At 47.3% G+C, this 20,558-nt stretch overlaps 2 protein-coding genes across 6 annotated transcripts; both read left to right on the top strand.

Moving 5' to 3' along the window:
• Positions 1–43: 43 nt before the first annotated feature.
• Positions 44–15,053, top strand: PAN2 (poly(A) specific ribonuclease subunit PAN2). 2 transcript variants are annotated; one of them, XM_046011212.1, is made up of 26 exons: positions 44–173; positions 808–1,203; positions 4,283–4,452; positions 4,566–4,686; positions 4,849–4,926; positions 5,315–5,582; positions 5,974–6,316; positions 6,514–6,610; positions 7,638–7,757; positions 7,974–8,093; positions 8,375–8,503; positions 8,631–8,830; positions 8,928–9,061; positions 9,198–9,304; positions 9,495–9,593; positions 10,129–10,202; positions 10,305–10,452; positions 10,752–10,895; positions 11,033–11,092; positions 11,554–11,644; positions 12,241–12,398; positions 12,486–12,629; positions 12,762–12,941; positions 13,065–13,158; positions 13,817–14,014; positions 14,335–15,053. In XM_046011212.1, the coding sequence occupies exons 2-26, from the start codon at positions 922–924 to the stop codon at positions 14,367–14,369; spliced, it is 3,594 nt and encodes a 1,197-aa protein (XP_045867168.1). In that variant the 5' UTR covers positions 44–173; positions 808–921; the 3' UTR covers positions 14,370–15,053. The 2 variants fall into 2 exon arrangements, with proteins under 2 accessions (XP_045867168.1, XP_045867167.1); XM_046011211.1 differs by having other exon boundaries at positions 8,925–9,061.
• A 548-nt stretch (positions 15,054–15,601) lies between these two features.
• On the top strand, positions 15,602–20,450 carry CNPY2 (canopy FGF signaling regulator 2). 4 transcript variants are annotated; one of them, XM_046011221.1, is made up of 7 exons: positions 15,602–15,966; positions 16,173–16,235; positions 16,522–16,634; positions 16,789–16,904; positions 17,641–17,844; positions 17,990–18,086; positions 18,457–20,450. In XM_046011221.1, exons 3-7 carry the CDS (start codon positions 16,547–16,549, stop codon positions 18,498–18,500), a joined length of 549 nt encoding a protein of 182 aa, XP_045867177.1. In that variant the 5' UTR covers positions 15,602–15,966; positions 16,173–16,235; positions 16,522–16,546; the 3' UTR covers positions 18,501–20,450. The 4 variants fall into 4 exon arrangements, 3 of the variants coding, with proteins under 3 accessions (XP_045867177.1, XP_045867178.1, XP_045867176.1); XR_006819596.1 differs by lacking the exon at positions 16,173–16,235 and having other exon boundaries at positions 15,604–15,966; positions 18,457–18,905; positions 19,030–20,450; XM_046011222.1 differs by lacking the exon at positions 16,173–16,235 and having other exon boundaries at positions 15,602–15,909.
• Positions 20,451–20,558: the final 108 nt, after the last annotated feature.

Below are 20,558 nucleotides of genomic sequence, written 5' to 3'. Positions count from 1 at the left end.
TTGGAAGCTCTGACTGGGAGAGCGACGTCCTTTCCGCCTTAGGGTTTGGTTGAGCGTCAGGCGCGGGGGAGAATTGGGGAAACTGGAATTTCCCGCGGAGGTGACGGCGCTTTCTCTCCCCCTACTCGTTTTAATTCCACGCGCTCCAAAATATCCGCCATGGAGAAATCTTGGTAATGACCCAATCCCCATAAGCATCCCAAGAACACATCTGACCCCTGCCCTAATCCCTCCCCTCCCCGCTGCCTGGGAAGAATTCTGGGTAATTGATTTCTCTGGTTCCCCTAGAGAATTGTGGGTAACTAGGCATTTTCATCATGTCCCCCCACCCCCGCCCCAATTGTGGGTAACTGGACATTCTTATTTTTCCCTGGAGAATCCTGGGTAACATGCAGAGGATTCTGGGAAACTGACTTCTCGTTCTCACCTACCAATCCCCTACCCCTCATCCCTAATTTTGGGAAACAAGCACCTTAGCCCCTCTGCCTAACTCCTGTCCCGCAGTTGCTGCTCTTTCCACTGATGGTTCTGGGTGAACCAGGCAAGTGAGCAGGCCTGAAGGGAGATGGAAGTCAAGTGTTAGGTTAGATAGTGGGGGTGGTAGGGAGTACAGAGGGCCTAGAGGAGAAAAAGGGACAAGACTTCCATCTCTACCCCTGCTGCCCTTCCCCTTCCTGCCTGCTTCATCCCCTACCTGACCTTCTCACCTCTGCCTGCGTCATCTCCCTCCTGCCCAGATAATCGAGAACACGCTAAATACAAATACTAGGGCCTGCCACTGACTCAGCTGCCTCTTTCCCTTTGCAGGCCAGGATGTCCATTCTAGGCCCACTGGTGCTGTTCTGCTGAAGGTTGGGTCAGGCCTCTTAAGGGGCTGTTGCAAGGGAGGGTGTGACAAGGGTCTAATCTGCCATCGTCATCATGAACTTCGAGGGTCTGGACCCTGGACTGGCAGAGTATGCCCCAGCCATGCATTCTGCCCTGGACCCTGTCCTGGATGCCCATCTGAACCCAAGTCTGCTACAGAATGTGGAGCTGGATCCGGAGGGGGTGGCCTTGGAGGCTCTTCCCGTCCAGGAGTCAGTGCACATAATGGAAGGTGTCTACTCTGAATTGCACAGTGTGGTCGCTGAAGTGGGTGTGCCTGTCTCCGTCTCCCACTTTGACTTGCACGAGGAGATGCTGTGGGTGGGAAGCCACGGGGTAAGAACTGTACCCCTTTGTAAGGGATGAAAGGAGTTGTTGGAAGTCTTTTACCTGGTTTTAGCCCAAGGGCAGCTGTTTTACTGGGAACCAGACTGAGTTGAGGTGATGAGAGTTAGTTAGTTAGGTCTCTAAGTTAGGAGGAGGGGAGTGAAAGGAACCATAGGATCCAGGGAGAAGTTACATAGGCGTTCTTTTCCAAAGAAATAGGAGTTGTCTTATTTCTACCACTATTTGCCCCTTCCAAGTTTTGATTAATCTTGTTAACTGTACCCATCGGTTAGTCTGTAGTCAAATCCAGTCTCTAATAACCCTCTTCTGTTTTCCATTTTTAAAAAGAGATTTTATTTATTTGACAGAAAGAGATGGCAGTAGGCAGAGAGGGGGGAAGCAGGCTCCCCGCTGAGCAGAGAGCCTGATGCAGGGCTCGATCCCAGGACCCTGAGACCATGACCTTAGTCGAAGGCAGTAGCTTAACCCACTGAGCTGCCCAGGCGCCCCCCATTTTTTAAATTATAGAATGTTTAACATGTGTTTCTGCTACCTTACATGGAATCATTTTGTCTTCTCTGGCTGATTTTAGTCTTTAAGAGAGCAGTTATCAATGTTAATTTTTTTAAAAAATGTGTATCTATATTGCCAATATGCTAGGGAGCCCAAGACTTTGTAAGAAATAACATGTTATCCTTGGTTTGCTAATTTACCTTCCCTAGAGCATGAATTTTGCTTTTCCCATTAGAAAGAATGAGCTTTTTTTTTTTTTTAAGATTTTATTTATTTATTTGACAGAGAGAGAGAGATCACAAGTAGGCAGAGAGGCAGGTGGGGGGGTGGGTGGGAAGCAGACTCTCTGCTGAGCAGAGCCCCCGACCTGAGCCAAAGGCAGAGGCTTAACCCACTGAGCCACCCAGGCGCCCCTAGAATGAGCTTTTTTGATAATACATTCATTTCAGTAGGCAGTCTTTACTGTTATGCTAGCCCCACGGAATAAAGCTGAATAAAACATAATCCTTGTTCTCAAGGAATTTATAAAACAATGAGGAAAAAAGGATACATAAACAGATACCTTCATGATACTTTAGAAGAAACTAAACTGTTTCACTTATTAATTAGTGAATTAAAATATAAGAAATAAGATACAAGAAATAAGCTATAAACTACTAAGTGCCAGTATATATATATGTACTGGGTAGAGAAGGGTCAGAGGGCCTCCAGAAGGAAATGACACCTGAAGTGAGTTTTTGAGAGGTGAGTAGGAATCAGGCGAAGAAGAGGGGAAAATGCTGTCTTGGCCAAAGCAACAGGATAAAGATTTCCAAGATACTTACACAATGTGATTGCAGAGTACAGGAACTATACTATATAAACTATATATAAAGCAATGAGGGTTTACCGCACTGGGAGAGAAAGGTGAAGAGATAGACATGACTTCATTAAACTAGTGTTTTTTGAGCACCTACTAAGTGCTAGACCTTGCTCTGTGGTCAGGTTTAGAATGAACATTTAATAAGGCAACAAAAATACATTTATAATACATTAAGTGTTATTTAGTATCTCTAAGGAAAATAAAGTGGAGTAAGGGGGTTGAGGTAATGAAGGTGGGAGGTGTTACTGTTTTAGATAGTTGGTCAGGGAAAGGTCTCTCTGATGAAGCCACATTTAAATAGAGACCTGAATACAGGCTACACTGTCCATTCTAAGTCCCCTAGAAGGGAGAGAGGAAGCCATGTAGCTATTTGGGGGAAAAACATTCTAGAAAAACCTCGTATGCTGTGTTAAGAGTGCTTGGACTTGATCCTTCACACCACTGAAGATTTTTTATCCAGATTAGGATAAATTAGGATCCAGGTTAGGTTTACATCTTAGAGTGCCAAGGTAGAAGTAGAGACTTTGGTTTAAGGGGGACAGGGCAGGACTCCATGAGATCAGTTGTAGGTTATTGTAACAATTCACATAGAATATGAAGGCCTGAATGAAGCACTGTAGAGATACGTACATGGGAACAGATTTGGGAAATATTTAGGAAGTAAACAAGACTTAAATTGACTACCAGTGACTTAGTCCATTACACGGGTCATGGTACCATAAGGAATATAGTTAAGAATTGAGATGAGATAAAAATAACAAATTTAACTGGGAATGTAATGAATTTAGGGTTCTCATGGAATTATCTAAAAAGAGATTTAGTAGGTATTTGAATGTATAAGTCTGAAGCTTGCAGCAGTGGTCTAGGCTAGAGAAGGGAGTTAGGATCCATCAGTTTAAAAACATGGATGGTGAAAACCTTGAGAGTGGATGAGATTACCTAGGAGGACTAATGAGAAAATAGTGAACTGGGTATAGCCATGTTTCAAGAGTGGTCTGAAGGGAAGCACATAAGGAGAAGGTATGAGTTAAGAGTCAGGAGAGAAACCAGTAGTGAATGATGTCATAGGAGCTAAGGGTGGAATGAGTTTCATATTCTCTATGTTCCAGCCTGTGACCCACAGTACACATTTCCCAGATGGCTAATAGAGATTGAGACTTGACTCTGGAATATCAGAAAGCCAGTGGAGGAAGGGACGGACCCATGTCCTTTACCTGAAACTGTTCTAACCAACCGAGCCATTACCTATTCAGCAGGGTCATTGTGAGGATAAAATGAGGTAGAGTTGGGGCGCCCGGGTGGCTCAGTGGGTTAAAGCCCCTGCTTTCAGCTCAGGTCATGATTCCAGGGTCCTGGGATCGAGCCCCACATGGGGCTCTCTGCTCAGCAGGGAGCCTGCTTCCTTCCTCTCTCTGCCTCTCTACCTACTTGTGAACTCTGTCTGTCAAATAAATAAATAAATAAAATCTTTAAAAAAAAAATTGAGGTAGAGTTTACAAAAGTACTTTGTAAGGCATTAAACGAACACAGATAGTATCATCAATGTCTTTATCACTTAGATTGGTCCCCAGGCTTATGCCTTGGGGGCTGCAAACCAGAAAGGCCAAGCAAGAATGGAAGAAAGCTGAACGCTGACTGTCCAGTCCCTGACCTGTATCTGGGATGGCCCTGCCCATCCATTCAGGGTGTGTCTCATCTTTTTTCCCCCAACAGGGCCATGCTACTTCATTTTTCAGCCCAGCCTTGGAGCGTTACTCATCTTTTCAGGTCAATGGCAGTGATGACATTCGACAGATCCAGAGCCTAGAAAATGGTATCCTTTTTCTCACCAAGAACAACCTCAAGTATATGGCCCGTGGGGGCCTCATTATATTTGATTACCTGTAAGTGGCTGCTCAGCTCTGGACTGGGAAAGAGGGTCCCTCCTAGAACTGGAAGGCTAAAGGATTGGAAGCTTTTGAGGACCTGGTCCCTTAGCCTTTTCTCTCTGCCACAGGCTAGATGAGAGTGAGGATATGCACAGTCTCCTGCTGACTGACAGCAGCACTCTGCTTGTCGGTGGGCTGCAGAACCACATACTGGAGATTGACCTTAACACTGTCCAGGAGACTCAGAAGGTACACGCCTGGGGCAGGAAAGACCCAGGCAGGGTCTGAGACTTTTGGGAGGCTGGGGATATGCCTGAGCTGGGAACATGACTAAGTGTATGTGTGACCTTTCTGTTCCTTTGGTCTGTGGGAAGAATTATTCTCACTGGTTTTTCCTGCTTTCCTCCCCAGTATGCAGTTGAGACGCCTGGAGTCACTATTATGAGACAGACAAATCGCTTCTTCTTCTGTGGCCACACGTCTGGCAAGGTGACTCGGTTCTGTGTTTCCTCCTACCACAAGGCCCTGTTTCATCAGACATGTGCTTGGGCTCTTCCTTTCCCTCAACGCTGGGGCCATAGTTGGGGTGGGGGAACTGAAGAAATGAACAGAGTTCCTCCTCAGCCGCAGTGTACTAGATTATCTTTCAACCTGATGATCTCTATTGTAACTAGATACCTTCAAGGCACAAGAATAAACAAGAGTTCTCTTGGGGGTCCCTTCTAGCTCTTGGCTTCTCTTTCTGCCTTTCCTGTGCTTTGATTGCCCATATCCTAGAGCTTTAGTTCTTTGGGCGGGGGCCTCACAGGGTGAGGTAGGTGGCAGGTACCTTTCATGATGCCAGTGTTGGAGGATAACGAAGTCCTCTCTTCTTCAGGTTTCCCTGCGAGACCTCCGTACTTTTAAGGTGGAGCATGAGTTCGATGCTTTCTCAGGGAGTCTGTCAGATTTTGATGTGCATGGCAACCTGCTGGCCGCCTGCGGCTTCTCCAGCCGCCTCACCGGCCTGGCCTGTGACCGTTTCCTCAAGGTGTATGATCTGCGCATGATGCGCGCCATCACACCCCTTCAAGTACATGTGGATCCTGCCTTCTTGCGCTTCATCCCCACCTATACTTCTCGACTTGCTATCATCTCCCAGTCAGGTAGGAAGGGATGTAGGGAGGGGTAGGGGGCGTTGATGAGTGAAGGAGAAGTAGGCACCGGAAGGCCTGTACTCCTAGGAACCTCCCCGGAAACAGTAACCTTTCAGTGGGCTGTCAGGACCATGCTTAGGTTTGGCCAGAGATTAGGACTTCCATTTTCTCCCTCCACGTAAAGAACACAGAACAAGATAAAGGTGGAGCAGGCAAATCAACTTTAGAACTGCCTTTACTGGTACCGGACTTGCCTGTGGTTTATGGGAAGGCATCATCAGGTGGTCTTCTTTGTATCTCTAGGCATGAACTTAGGCGCCATCTTTCCTTGATACCAGGGCATAAGAGGATGGCCCCCTTTCAACTTCCAGGGCTCATTGAGCTTCCTCCTCTCTTCTAGGGCAGTGCCAGTTTTGTGAGCCCACAGGCCTTGCCAACCCAGCAGACATCTTTCATGTGAATCCTGTGGGGCCTCTGCTAATGACGTTTGATGTATCAGCCAGCAAGCAGGCCCTGGCCTTTGGGGATTCTGAGGGCTGTGTGCACCTCTGGACTGATTCCCCTGAGCCTTCCTTCAACCCTTACTCCCGTGAGACCGAGTTTGCTTTGCCCTGTCTCGTGGACTCACTGCCTCCTCTGGACTGGAGCCAGGACCTGCTGCCTCTTTCCCTCATCCCTGTCCCGCTCACCACTGACACACTTCTCTCTGACTGGCCTGCTGCCAACTCCGCTCCAGCTCCCAGGTTGTACCTTACATCTGGGCCAAAAGGAGGGAGTGGGGAAGGGCCAGGATACCAGGATTCTCAGCAAGCCCTGTTGGAGTAGCCGTCTTTCCTGATTTTTGACTGCCTTCATTATCTTTTTTTCTGGCTCCTTGGGGGTTGGGGATTTGATGGGCAGACCCCACAACCGTCAGGCCTAGAACTGTACTGCATTACAGGCGAGCGCCCCCTGTGGATGCAGAGATTCTCCGCACCATGAAGAAGGTGGGCTTCATTGGCTATGCACCCAACCCCCGCACCCGGTTGCGCAATCAGGTATGTTCAGAGGGGAGAGGGTCAGCCCTAACCCTGGCATTTCTCCTGTCTTGGTTCTTTACTAGTCCTCAGCAGTTTTCAGTTTTAGGTCAGTCAGTGAAGGTTTTTTGAGGCCTACTGAATTGAAGGTACCATGCCAGGTGTTAGGGAGGATTCAGAGACACAGAAGATAGTCTTCGCTGTTAAGAAGTTTAGTACTTGGTTGGTAAAGATAAGACCTGTCTGTAACAAGTTATTTATATTCTCTGGTGAAATGCGGAAGGAATGTTAGTTTAGTGCCAGGGGCCATCTGGAGGGAAAGTGTTACTCTGGGCCAGAGTGGTCAGGGAAGACATACCGAAAAAGGTGAATATATTGAGCTGGAAAGGTGAAAGATGGGTAAGTAGAAAGTAATATGGGAACACGTTCAAGATGAGAGATGAGTGTTAGCAAAGGTCTCAAGAAGCCTAACTGTGAAAGGCATGTTTGATAGGGACTGTGCTGGGACCAGTCTGCCTACAGTGGTGGCTGGTTTTGGGAAAGCGCAAGGCATTAAGGTTAGAAAGGGCCCATTTGTGAAGCCTTGATACCAGTGTATAGTGGGAGAACTGATGCACTGAAATAGGCATTTTGGGAGAGTTTGGTGGTGGAATGTTGGACAGAGTGAATGTGCAGAGCCCGGCATGGGAGCCATCATCGTTGTCTGGCTGTGACAAGGTCAGGTGGTGGCAGTGGGAAAAAAGGGAAGCAGTGGCTGCTGAAAACCCCATGAAGTCAGAAAGTTCAGTGTTGGGATCAAAGTGGGGTGATACCAAAGATAATTAAGACTCCAGGGGTCCCTGGGTGGCTCAGTCATTAGGCATCTGCCATTGGCTCAGGTCTGGGATCAAGCCCTGCGTCAGGCTCCCTGCTCAGCAGGGAGCTTGCCCTGCCCCACTCCCCCTGCTTGTGTTCCCTTAATCGCGCGCTCTCTCTCTCTCTCTCTCAAATAAATAAATAAAATCTTTTTTAAAAATCCAATAAAATTACCTTTTCTTAAATATTCTAGATTCCTTACCGACTCAAGGAGTCAGACAGTGAATTTGACAGCTTCAGCCAGGTCCCTGAGTCACCGATAGGGCGGGAAGAGGAGCCACATCTCCACATGGTCTCTAAGAAATATCGCAAGGTGCTGGGGATACCAAGGAAGGAGCCCTCTGGGACGTGGGAAAAGGTTCCCTGGGGAAAGGGGGGTCATAACGAGAAAGGACTGAAGGGCTCCGTCAAGACGCCTTCACCTACCACCTGGACTCAGGAGGGAGGTTCTGGGGAAGGTTCTGACTACTCAGAAGATATGGGAAACTCTGAGGATATCTTCATCTTGCTTAGACTGTTTCTGCCTCAGGTAACCATCAAATACTCCAAGCTAGGGCTGGAGGACTTTGACTTCAAACACTACAATAAGACCCTGTTTGCTGGCTTGGAGCCCCACATCCCCAATGCCTACTGTAACTGTATGATCCAGGTAAGGGTGGGTCCGCCTGCAACTTGAACACTACTGCCTTTCTCCTCTGTGGCCCCACACCCACTACTCTTTCTCCAGGCCTCTCCAGCCAAGCCCACTTGACTGTGGCCTCTGCCACTATTCTTTTTTGCTCCACAGCCTTCAGGTCTCCTCTGTGTACTCCATTCTTCACTGGCCTCCTGCTCTGTATTCTTCACCAGCTTCCTTAATCTTCCCATCTCTCTTCCTCCCTGTACCGGTTGCCTGCATCAGTTCTCTTGCTCTCTCCTCCACCCCACCAGGTGCTCTACTTCCTGGAACCTGTTCGCTGTCTAATCCAGAACCATCTTTGCCAGAAGGAGTTCTGCCTGGCATGTGAGCTGGGCTTCCTCTTCCACATGTTGGACCTCTCTCGGGGTGACCCTTGTCAGGTCAGTGTCTGGAGACCTGAGACCATAAAAGGGGAAGGGAAGTTCCCAGTAGGCATCTACATTGCTGTGCAAACGGCCACAAAAGAAAAAATTGCCCCATTTTACCAACACACTTCCTGGATTCCAGGGCAGTAATTTTCTTCGGGCATTCCGCACCATCCCTGAGGCGTCAGCCCTTGGTCTGATCCTGGCGGACTCAGATGAGGCTTCAGGCAAAGGCAATCTGGCCAGGCTTATTCAGAGGTGGAATCGCTTTATTCTCACTCAAATGCATCAGGACATGCAGGAGCTCGAAGTACCTCAGGCTTATCGAGGTGCTGGAGGCAGGTATGAAATCAGGCCTTGAACAGTGAAGGCCCCCCTGTGACTTCAGGGTTCTCCTCACTGGCTCCATGTGCATGCACTGCCTTCCCACTCTTAGCAGCTTTTGCTCATCGGGGGACTCGGTCATCGGGCAGCTCTTCAGCTGTGAAATGGAGAACTGCAGCCTGTGCCGCTGTGGCAGCGAGACTGTGCGGGCCTCGTCCACCCTGCTCTTCACACTCTCCTATCCCGAAGGTAGCACCAGTGGAATACCCTGCAGCTGGGCTGGGAAGCCTCCCCCAGATGTCCCGTAACATCAAGGAGAGGGTATTGGGGGGCTGACCGTAGGCCAAAGGAAGAATGTAGAGCAAAGCATCCGGTTTCCCTTCAGATAAAACCGGGAAGAACTGTGACTTTGCTCAGGTGCTGAAGCGAAGCATCTGCCTGGAGCAGAATACACAGGCCTGGTGTGACAACTGTGAAAAGTACCAGCCCACGGTGAGTCCTCCCGCCTTGGGGACGTGGCTGGGGTCTCGTCTGGGTCGAGCTATGTCAGCACTGCCACCCAGAGATGTATAGGGAGTGGGAAGAACCTCAGTTAGGAAGTGCACGTCCAGGTTTTACTGTTCCCATCCAGCTTCCTTTCCTGTAGGCTCCCTGCCATTCCTTGTTTGTTTTGTCCTCTCAGATTCAGACCCGCAACATCCGCCATCTGCCAGATATTCTCGTTATCAACTGTGAGGTGAACAGTTTGAAAGAAGCTGATTTCTGGAGAATGCAGGCCGAGGTAAGGACCAGGTCTGGAAGCAGGGCTTTATGTGTACTTTTCAGTTTTCTCTCCCTTCTGTGCTCCGTTTATGATTAATGTTCCTGGGGAATCCGATTTTTTTTAAAGATTTTATTTATTTATTTGACCGGAGACACAGCGAGAGAGGGAACACAAGCAAGGGGAGTGGGAGAGGGAGAGGGAGAAGCAGGCTTCTGACTGAGCAGGGAGCCTGATGTGGGGGTCCATCCCAGAACATTGGGATCATGACCTGAGCCAAAGGCAGATGCTTAAGGACTGAACCACCCAGGCATCCCCAGTTGTTGTTGTTGTTTTTAAGACTTTATTTATCCATTCGAGAGAGAGAGCAAGCAAGCACAGGGGGAGGAGCAAAGGGAGAGGGACAAACAGACTCTGTGCTGAGTGCAGAGCCTCACTTGGGGCTTGATTCTATGACTGTGAGATCATCACCTGAGCTGAAACCAAGAGTCGGACGTTTAACCAGCTGAGCCAGCCAAGCACCCTGGGAATCAGATATTTTTTCTTTTGTGTTCAGGTTGCCTTCAAGATGGCAATAAAGAAGCATGGTGGGGAAATCTCCAAGAACAAGGAGTTTGCTTTGGCTGATTGGTAGGTGTGGCCTGAGGCAGCAGTCAAAGAATTGAGCTACCCTGTGGCTTCTCTTGTCACTGGCTAAATTTTAGAACAAACCTAATTCTCTTGTCCTGACAGGAAAGAACTAGGGAGTCCAGAGGGCATGCTGATGTGTTCCTCCATTGAGGAGCTGAAGAATGTCTGGCTTCCTTTCTCCATTCGCATGAAGATAACCAAGAACAAAGGGCTGGACGTTTGCAATTGGACTGATGGGGATGAGATACAGGTTGTTGAACAACTGGGAGGAGAAAGGGGAATAAGGGAGAGAAGGTTGGGACAGAAGCAGGGCGAGGGGAAGATGGAATTTAGTATAGGGAAAAGAAAGGGAATAAAGCCGAGTATTTCCCAGTTGTGGTCTTTTCCATAGTGACTCAGTTCAGTATTAAGAGTCATAGATGGGCTAGAATGGAGATAACCCACCCTGGCTCCCCATCCCCATACCCCAAACTCCCTGTCCTCTCTCCCCGTTCCCCTTCCTTCCCCATCCTTAAACTTAGCTTAGCAGCCTGGGTACCCCCCTCACAGTGGGGCCCAGCCAGGGCAGAGGAGGAGCATGGTGTCTCTGTGTATGACCTGATGGCTACTGTGGTACACATCCTGGACTCACGCACAGGGGGCAGCCTGGTGGCTCATATCAAAGTCGGAGAGACCTACCACCAGCGTAAGGAGGTGAGTGAGATTCTACAAGGCAGGGACACTCCTGGCAGTAGCCATAGTGGGGTCCCAGGTCTGTGTCTATCTTGGGTCTGAGCCAGAGTGGTCCAGCTGTCACCTTAGCGTCAGTCTTTTTTCTCTTATCTCCACAGGGTGTTACCCACCAGCAGTGGTATCTCTTCAATGACTTTCTTATTGAACCTATTGATAAGGTTAGTTGTAACACATTCCGCATCGGGCTCTCTGCTCCGCGGGGAGCCTGCTTCCTCCTCTCTCTGCCTGCCTCTCTGCCTACTTGTGATCTCTCTCTCTGTCAAATAAATAAATAAAATCTTTAAAAAAAAAAAAGAATAAAAAGCGTTGGGCGCCTGGGTGGCTCAGTGGGTTAAACCTCTGCCTTTGGCTCAGGTCATGATCCCAGGGTCCTGGGATTGAGGCCCACGTTGGACTCTCTGCTCAGCAGGGAGCCTACTTCCCTCTCTCTCTGCCTGCCTCTCTGCCTACTCGTGATCTCTCTCTCTCTCTCTTTCAAATAAATAAATAAATAAAATCTAAAAAAAAAAAATAAGCATAGCAGAATTAAAAAATAGCACCCAGTTCTGTCTTCTCTCTGGCTAGGGAAAAAGGGAAAAGGGGTATATATGTAGGCCATTAAGTGCTTTTTCTTTTATAGCACGAAGCTGTGCAGTTTGACATGAATTGGAAAGTGCCTGCTATCCTTTATTACGTCAAAAGGAATCTTAATTCCAAATACAACTTGAACAGTAAGTGGTACAGAGTAGACCAAAGGGTGTGGGCCATTAAGATTGGTCTTTAGGAAGAGATTGTGTTAAGATTAGGATAGGTAATGATGTTAACATTTCCAGGGATACTAAAGAGAGTCCTGTTCATCAGGCCTTAAATTTAGAACTTGGAAATCCTGAGGTATAATGGGGGAAGAGTTGATGGGGAGAAATCTGATCAAAATGGCTAAGGTTATGATTTTCAGTCTAATCATTCTTTTCCCCAAGTGAAGCTTTCTTCTTTTAGAGGTTAACTCCTTACTAAGGCCCTTTTTGGTGTCTTTAAACCATAGTTTCCCTGCAGCTTTATTTTTCTGGATTTTTTAAGCTAAAGTCCAGAGCTAAAGTCTTATTCTTTCCTCTCTGCTTTTTTGTTTTTTTTCATAACATATTCCTTAATAGTTTTCTGATTTGATCTATTCCATCCATCTGTTCATCAGCCATGATCTTTTTACTCACATGCTTTGGTTATTGAGGGATCATAGCATAGACCCCAGTCTCTGGTCAGCCATCTGGGTTTCCCTCCTCTGATTACTTCCCTGTCCCAAGCCATCTGTCTTCTGGACTTTTCCTTCCAGTCAAGAACCCTATTGAGGCAAGTGTCCTGCTGGCTGAAGCCTCACTAGCACGGAAGCAGCGGAAAACACATACTACCTTTATTCCACTGATGCTGAATGAGATGCCACAGGTTGGGGACCTGGTGGGCCTGGATGCTGAGTTTGTCACCCTTAATGAGGTAACAAAGTCCAAAAGGGTGTGGTGTTGGAACAGAACTCTGGAGATATTAGGGGTCATAATTTTCTTATCAATTCTTGTCACACAGGAGGAAGCAGAGTTACGCAGTGATGGCACTAAGTCTACCATCAAACCAAGCCAGATGTCAGTAGCAAGGATCACCTGTGTTCGGGGCCAGGGTCCCAATGAGGGTATTCCTTTCATTGATGACTACATCTCTACCCAGGAGCAGGTATTAGGATATGGACGTGCAAGTGAGACAGACCTTGTGCATATGTAGAGTGCTCTAGACCCTCAGGAAGAGTGGTTGAGGGAGACTGTGCACCTCACTTCCTGAGCGGCTTATCCATTTTTTTATGCCTAGGTGGTGGATTACTTGACTCAGTATTCGGGGATAAAGCCAGGAGACCTAGATGCCAAGATTTCCTCTAAGCACCTCACAACTCTCAAGTCTACCTACTTAAAGCTTCGTTTTCTTATAGACATTGGAGTCAAGTTTGTGGGTCATGGTCTGCAGAAGGACTTCCGGGTCATCAACCTCATGGTTCGGGCAGGGCTTTTTTAAGAGTCTTTGAATGTGGGCCCTTGAGGGTATATGTTTTGCTTTTGGAAAATGGGAAATTACAGATCGCCTGCCTTCAGTCTCTCACTCTTTTATCTCTGCCAGGTGCCTAAGGACCAAGTCCTTGACACTGTCTATCTCTTTCACATGCCTCGAAAACGAATGATTTCCCTGCGATTCCTTGCTTGGTACTTTCTGGGTGAGTTGGTATTATTGTACCTTGTAGGCCCCTTTGGTGCTCATCAGAGGAGTAGGGAGGACCCTAAGTTAGTAATGAGAGTTACTTATGGATTTAAGAATCTCCAGTATCCCTCTGCACTAGGGATGGTGTTTGGCTCTTTCCCTTGGGGGCAGTCAAATTTTTTATTGTTTACTGGGAGTTGGAGATGTGAGTAGGGGACATGGTCTTACGTTCCTTTGCTAGGTCCCAAACTGTTTACTTTTTTTTTTTTTAAAGATTTTATTTATTTATTTGACAGAGAGAGATCACAAGTAGGCAGAGAGGCAGGCAGAGAGAGGAGGAGGAAGCAGGCTCCCTGCGGAGCAGAGAGCCCGATGCGGGGCTCGATCCCAGGACCCTGAGATCATGACCTGAGCCGAAGGCAGCGGCTTAATCCACTGAGCCACCCAGGCGCCCCCCCTTTTTTTTTTAAGATTTTATTTATTTATTTGACAGAGATCACAAGCAGGCAGAGCATCAGGCAGAGAGAGAGGGGGAAGCAGGCTCCCTGCGGAGCAGAGAGCCTGATGCAGGGCTCGATCCCAGGACCCTGAGATCATGACCTGAGCCGAAGGCAGAGGCTTAACCCACTGAACTACCCAGGCGCCCCCAAACTGTTCACTTCTAATTCCCACAGACTTGAAGATTCAAGGGGAAACCCATGACAGTATTGAGGATGCCCGCACAGCCCTTCAGCTCTACCGAAAATATCTGGAGCTAAGCAAAAATGGCACTGAGCCTGAGTCCTTCCACAAAGTGCTCAAGGGTCTTTATGAGAAGGGCCGCAAGATGGACTGGAAGGTGCCTGAACCTGAGGGCCAGACAAGTCCCAAGAGTAAGACCTGGGATGGGACAAGGGAAACTGGACAGGGCGGGTTTTGACTGTGTATGTAAAGATTATACCCAGGGTGATAATAATAATAATGGTGATGTCAGCAACACTACCCCCCCACCTTGTATTTGTAAAGCACTCAGTAGTTTACAAAGCACTTAATCTTCCCAACATTCAGTGAAGTAGATTTGATTACTGAAACTCTCCATTGATCCTAACCTCCTTTTCCTGGTTCTAAAATGTTTGGGGCAAGTTTGCCCTCTTTCTCTTGCTTTTCCTACACTCACCCTAAGAGTCAATACTCTTGGTTTTGTCTCTGACAGATGCAGCTGTCTTCTCCTCAGTGTTGGCACTCTGACCTCACCCTCTTCCAGCGAACTGCCCACTCTCCCTTCAATGTTCTGTGGCCCCAGAACTGGGAGATGGCTTCCCAAGCTGGCTATACCTTGTCCGCTTCCGGAATTGGACCTGCTCAGGGTCTACAGATGGTGCTATTAATAGAACTGGAACACAGTAGAGTTGTTGCAAAGGGAAGAGGAGCCAGATTCCTTTTTCGTCCGTTGCAAAATAGAAGTCCAGAAACAGAGTCTAGAAATGACCCAAATGGAAAGTAATTGGTATTCTCCATTAATATCCTGGCTAATTAATATCCAGGCCACACAAAAACAAAAACAAAACCCCACATAAAACAAAACAAATGCTCCTGGAACCAGTACTCTCAGTTCCTAGTTGGCTAAGGACTGAAGTCCTGGACAGTGACAGGCTTACAACAGTAGCTCAGGACAGCTCAAGTCTCTGACTGCTTGAGGGATGCCTGGAGGGGCCAGAACATCGAGTATTGGTGTTCCTAGCAAACCAGTGTTGCCAACACCATCATTGCCAAAAGGGCCTTTGGGTCCTAGACAAAGCTTGGCTGCTGGCTTCACACCTGCTGACAGCTGAGAAGCATCTGTCTTCCATCCACTCTCCTGTCCCATATTTTGTTATTTTTTAAAATTTTGTTTTAAACTGCATGTTTTATAAAATAAAAACAAAAATATTATTGGCTGTTATCTATGTCATTAGAGACCTGGGAGTGTGGGATGCTCTGACTTAAACCCTTCTTCTGCTTTCTTTGTATTGGTTTTCTAAAACTGGGGAAAAACCCCAAAGCTTTCAAATTCCCCCCTAGAAATGAAGGTGAAGCTCTGGAGTCCAAGTTTGACGTTAGAGGAATACAATTATGTCTTTCCTCCACAATGTTAGGTCTTTGCTGTGGCTGCCCAGTGCCCTGAGGCCGGATTCTTTTAAGACATAAAGTATGGTTTCCTCGTTAACATTGCAAAAGGAAAGTTGGGGAAGCTGACAACAGGTTTCAGGTTATCTTGAGACCTGTAGATACTAACAGGATCCGTGTAGTGCTGCGGTGCTTCCTGGGAGATGTAGTTTCCTGACTATTGAAACCAGGGCTTCTCACCCGCCCCAGCGCACCTTTCTTTTGGAAGGTCCTAGCCCACCTAGACTGACAGACGCGCGCGTCAGACCGCCTCTTTACGCCACGCCGCGCTCTGTCCTTGCTTCAGGCCACTCCTATTCTTCGGCTGACCCCTGGTGGTCACGTGGAGCTGCTCGCCACGCAAGTCTGGGTCCTTCTGCGATCCGCCGGGGTCCTTGCTGCCTGGAAGCCCCTCCTGAGCTGCCTGTTCGCGCGAGAGTTTGGAGGGGCGGGTTTGGGGTCGGTCTCCGGTGTGGGACTCTCACTGCCGCGCATCGGAGCCCCGCTTAGGCGCCCGCGTAGAGTGCGGGGAGCTGGGTCAGGCAGTCGCTGGGGCACCCGTGCCTGGAAAGTGCCGGAGCGCTCTGGAGAAGCCTGGACAGCCCCGCTCCCCAGCAGCCAGGTGCTAGGGTCCGGAGCTAAAGTGAGAGTCCGGTCGTCTTCGAGCGCCTGGGCCACGGCGGCGGCCCTGGGAGCAGAGGTGGGACGGGTGCGAGTGGCACTAAGTGTCAGGGATGGACTGAAGCGAAGGCAATGGCGGCGTCCTTAGAAAGGGGGCTGGTCCGCACGGGAAGTAGCTCGTGGGCTGGAGGTGGGGATGCAGTAATCTAAGGTGGTGGGTCCACATAGGCCCATTATTGAGTACTCTTCTCCCGCCCTCCACCTCGCTGCTTCTCTTGCCGGCAGGTCCTCTGTGCCTGCTGTCCTCGCTTAATCGCCAGCCTCCGTTCCGCAGCTGCCCCATAACCTGTAAGCCCTAGGCAGCCGACGCTGAAGTACCAACATCTGGGGACTCACCTGTCGACGTAGAGTCTGGGACTGAGCCCCAATTCCCTAGGTCGCGCGCTCACTCACCGCCGGGGGGAATCCGAGTCCTCAGGCGCTGGGAACAGAGGAGCCCCTTTGTGTCCTGGCCATTTCCTGAAAAGTAGAGCCAGAGTCACAGTGAGGCCTTTGTAGGCCTTGGGATGAGGGATGGGGGTTGGGTAATGGAGCCGGCTGCTCACACCTATGTTTTATTCCAACCCAAACCCAGGTGGAGCAACCCCATTACGCTAAAGATGAAAGGCTGGGGTTGTCTGGCCCTGCTTCTGGGGGCCCTGCTGGGAACTGCCTGGGCTCGAAGGAGCCAGGATCTACACTGTGGAGGTAAGGGGACAAAGAGAAAAAGTGAGAGAAGGAGGGTGGGGAAGACAGAGCCTTGGGAGAGCATGAAATCCAGGGCCTGGGAGAAGGATGAATGGAAATCCCTGGTGATTCCTTTCTCCTTTCCTCCCTTCTCCTTTCTCTCCCCTCCCACCAGCTTGCAGGGCTCTGGTGGATGAACTAGAGTGGGAAATTGCCCAGGTGGATCCCAAGAAGACCATTCAGATGGGCTCTTTCCGAATTAATCCTGATGGCAGCCAGTCAGTGGTGGAGGTAACTGTTTTCTTCCCCCAAATAAAGTAGCTCACTCGGACTTTGAATGAGAACTCAATTAATTAAGAACCTTGGTTTAATAGAAGTGAAGAAAACACTGACCCAGAGAGGTAGCTAAAAGATAAGGCTGTCTCATTTGTAAGAGGCTTCTACCCTATGCACGTGTTTCTTGGTCCCAAACCTTAAGACTTTATTTCTGCTGTGGTTGGTTGTCAGCAAACCCAGATCAGCACCCTTCTCCACATCCTTCATTCATGTCACTCATGTTTTCACTATGGCATAATCGTCTATGTACATTCATTCAAAATAGAAAGAGAAGGTCTTATCCTCGTATTTAGGAAATCTGTGTTTTAGTTGAAAACATAACACAAATACACAAAGCTGTATCTAGTGAGCAGTATATAAAGAAAACTTAAGGCTACAGTGTTTGTGAGATGCTTTAATAATTGTTATCCTCAAAGCCTATACTACCTCTCTAATGCTCCTGTTGAGGATAGGTATTAGTCTCATTTAATACAAAGAAATAAAACCATTAGCTTACATCTAGTATATGAGGAAAAATAAGATCATATATTTGAAAGCACTTTGGAACTATACAGATGAACTCTGTTGTTTTTAATTAAGGAGGGCTTTCTAGAATAAGTTGATCGAACTAGATTTGGAAGGAAAAGTAAGGATATAAATTACTAACGTACAGACGTAGAAGAATGTGACCCAAGGCTGAGGACATTTCTAGGTGCCTTATGCTCGCTCAGAGGCTCACCTCACAGAGCTGCTAGAGGAGGTATGTGACCGGATGAAGGAGTATGGGGAGCAGATTGACCCTTCCACCCACCGCAAGAACTACGTACGTGTAGTGGGCCGGAATGGAGAATCCAATGAACTGGACCTACAGGGCATCCGAATTGATTCAGACATCAGTGGCACTCTCAAGTTTGCGGTGAGCTTTGGGAGTGGGTAGCTGGTTTTTGAAGATTCGGGGAGTTATTGGAGAGCCCAAGTGGCAAGCTGTGCTAACGTCCTCTTCCTCCCTGGAGGCTTCTTCTTGCTGCCCTCTCTCACTCATTTCTCCCTTGGGTTGACAGTGTGAGAGCATTGTGGAGGAATATGAGGATGAACTCATTGAATTCTTTTCCCGAGAGGCTGACAATGTTAAAGACAAACTTTGTAGTAAACGAACAGGTAAATTACTCTCATTTTACTGCCAGTCCTCACAGCCCTTTGGAACCCGGCACATTCCCTAGCATGTTCCTCCACCTCCTGCCCCCATGCCCCATTCTCTGATAGTAGCTCCAGACATGGCTTCTATTACTTATGCCTTAGGGACTTGGGTTCTTCCTCTCCATTCTCTTCCTGTCAGCTTTCAGAATTTGTGGCTCCCTCACCTGAGCTACAGGTGAGAGGATAGTGGGAATGTTTTGTCATTGAAAAGGATATGCTCTGAGAAATGATGGTTGGTGTGTGCTAGTTTGGTTTTGGGTATTTTCTCGATAGGGGCATATATCGGTATGAGAGTGGCATTTTCCTTCAAACTGTTATGTGCTATTTGCAGATCTATGTGACCATGCCCTGCACATATCGCATGATGAGCTATGAACTACTGGAGCGGCCCAGACTGACAGGCTTGATGGATCACCCCCAGGAGGGGAAGAGGGTGGCAATGCCTTTTATATTATGTTTTTACTGAAATGAACTGACAAATTGTGAAACCAAAAGTATGAACTGTGTTGTCTTTTCATACCCAGAATCAATCCTCATATTAAGCTTAAAGATAGGAGATTCCCAATAGGGAAGGGAAGGGAAGGAGGAGCTTTGGAAATGGTGAAGTATTTGAAAAGCATGAAGGTAGGAGGAGTCTGAGGCTTGCTTTCTTTTGCCATCTGAGATTCCTGCTGGACTCACAAACTACATAAGCACTTACCAGTGCTTACTCAGTACCATGTGTTTAGAGACTAACCTTGGCGAGAAGAGGAGCTTCTGTGAATAAGCAAGGGAACATAGGTAAGTGTGTGGTAGTATGGGATTCTAGAAATTACTTGTATTTATACCGATGAAATATAAAGTAAGACAGAGCTTGGTCTTGAAATAACGGACATGCATTATTCTCCCCTCCCTGCCCTTCCAGATGGAGGGATCAGCAGTAGCAGACAGAAAGGGGAAATGGATATGATCAACTCATCTGAAACGTAAGGGCTCTATCAGATAGGGAGAGATGAGGTAAGGAGTGTTATTTAATGAAGGCCCTTGCTTGCTAGCCTAAGCTTTTAGATCTTGATGCCAACTGCAACACTAAAGTATACCTTTATCATCTCCATCTGTCACCCTGGACTGTAAGTCTGTCCCCACTTTTTGTGTGTAGAGATTCTGTACTGCATAGGGATGAAAACCTATAGGGATGCTACCTTCTTTGAGGAGCTTCTAAACACCTCTGATCCAGAGGTGTGTCTGTCTCAGGGTTTGGAATGGAACATTTCTATCCCAGGAATGCCTCAGGGAAAGAACACCTGAATAAACATTTTGAAGACTTTTAAAATTACACGATTTAGACTCTAAAGAGGCTTCGCAGGTCATCTAGTTCACCTCTGCCCATTTTACAGATGAAGAAACTGAAGCCCAGAGATACCACCGGTCCTGAAGTTCTGTAGTGGCGAAATTGGATCAATAAGCTAATGTTCCCAAGTGTCAGTCTGATCAAATAGAGGTGTAAAGTAGCTTCTATTTTAAATCTTTTTTTCTCTTAATACCTTGCACTAAGCCTGGTACACAAAGTGAACAGGTTCAATGAAGCTTTCTTGTACCACAAATCCCTATGAAATCTAACACATGAACTAGTTCAGAGCAAGTATCCTGATATTAGTTGACAATTAAACTCAGGGTCTAGTGTTAATTCCTTCTTCTCTCATCAGACACAAGAAATGCTATATCCTGTCAAGTCCATTTTCCAGACCAGCTGTCACTAACCATTTTTTCTCCTGTGTTGCATGTGAATAATGTTCACATGCTTCATACCCCTGTGAGTATACCCAGGATTCTGTCCATTGTTTTGTGTCTGAAAACTTACTCTTCCATCAGAAAGCTTATCAGAAGTCTGAGAGTACTCTAATAGGAAACTCAAAATTGTTTTAATGTACAAAAAAGTAAATTCTTTACAAGTTTTAATAAAATACTGTTAGTTGACAATAAATTAATAGTGATACACCTCACTAGTCTGTCAAGACACAGCTATTAAGAACTCTTTAGCCCAAGTATCTTTGCCATTGCTACACAGGGGTGTGTCCTACCTAGGGAAGAGTGGACATTATTGTCCTTGACTTGATCCTCAGTTAGGAGGATATAGTTTGCACAGCTCTTTATTCATATCACAGGTTACCACAAGGAATCCACCAATTTATCTGAACCCTTCTGGAGGTTCCCTACAACAAATAATTCTAGCCCATCATTTGGTAGACCAAATAGTAACTTTGCATACCTGATTACACCTTAAGCTTTAGATATCTTCTAAATGAGTTTATCAGTAAAATGTTTGAACTTAAAGAAACACCCTCAGAGATAGTATTAAATGAGATATGGATATGACTATTATTTAATTATTTATTATGTGAAAATCTAGTTCTTTAAAAGTTTTATGGGCAACTGGGTAGCTCAGTCTGTTAA

Source organism: Meles meles, chromosome 7 (assembly GCF_922984935.1).
Source record: "Meles meles chromosome 7, mMelMel3.1 paternal haplotype, whole genome shotgun sequence".
Lineage (NCBI taxonomy): Eukaryota > Metazoa > Chordata > Mammalia > Carnivora > Mustelidae > Meles > Meles meles.
The sequence above is the reverse complement of the archived record's forward strand: the minus strand, read 5'-3'. Positions and strand labels throughout refer to the sequence as shown.

Bases quoted from the DNA above. Each gene is read 5' to 3' on its own strand.
- PAN2 (XM_046011211.1), top strand. From the start codon at position 922: ATGAACTTCGAGGGTCTGGACCCTGGACTGGCAGAGTATGCCCCAGCC. The intron at 1,204-4,282 runs GTAAGAACTGTA...TTCCCCCAACAG, and splicing joins TGTGGGTGGGAAGCCACGGG to GGCCATGCTACTTCATTTTT. The intron at 8,504-8,630 runs GTCAGTGTCTGG...CCTGGATTCCAG, and splicing joins CTCGGGGTGACCCTTGTCAG to GGCAGTAATTTTCTTCGGGC.
- CNPY2 (XM_046011222.1), top strand. From the start codon at position 16,547: ATGAAAGGCTGGGGTTGTCTGGCCCTGCTTCTGGGGGCCCTGCTGGGA. The intron at 16,635-16,788 runs GTAAGGGGACAA...CCCTCCCACCAG, and splicing joins CCAGGATCTACACTGTGGAG to CTTGCAGGGCTCTGGTGGAT. The intron at 17,845-17,989 runs GTGAGCTTTGGG...TTGGGTTGACAG, and splicing joins GTGGCACTCTCAAGTTTGCG to TGTGAGAGCATTGTGGAGGA.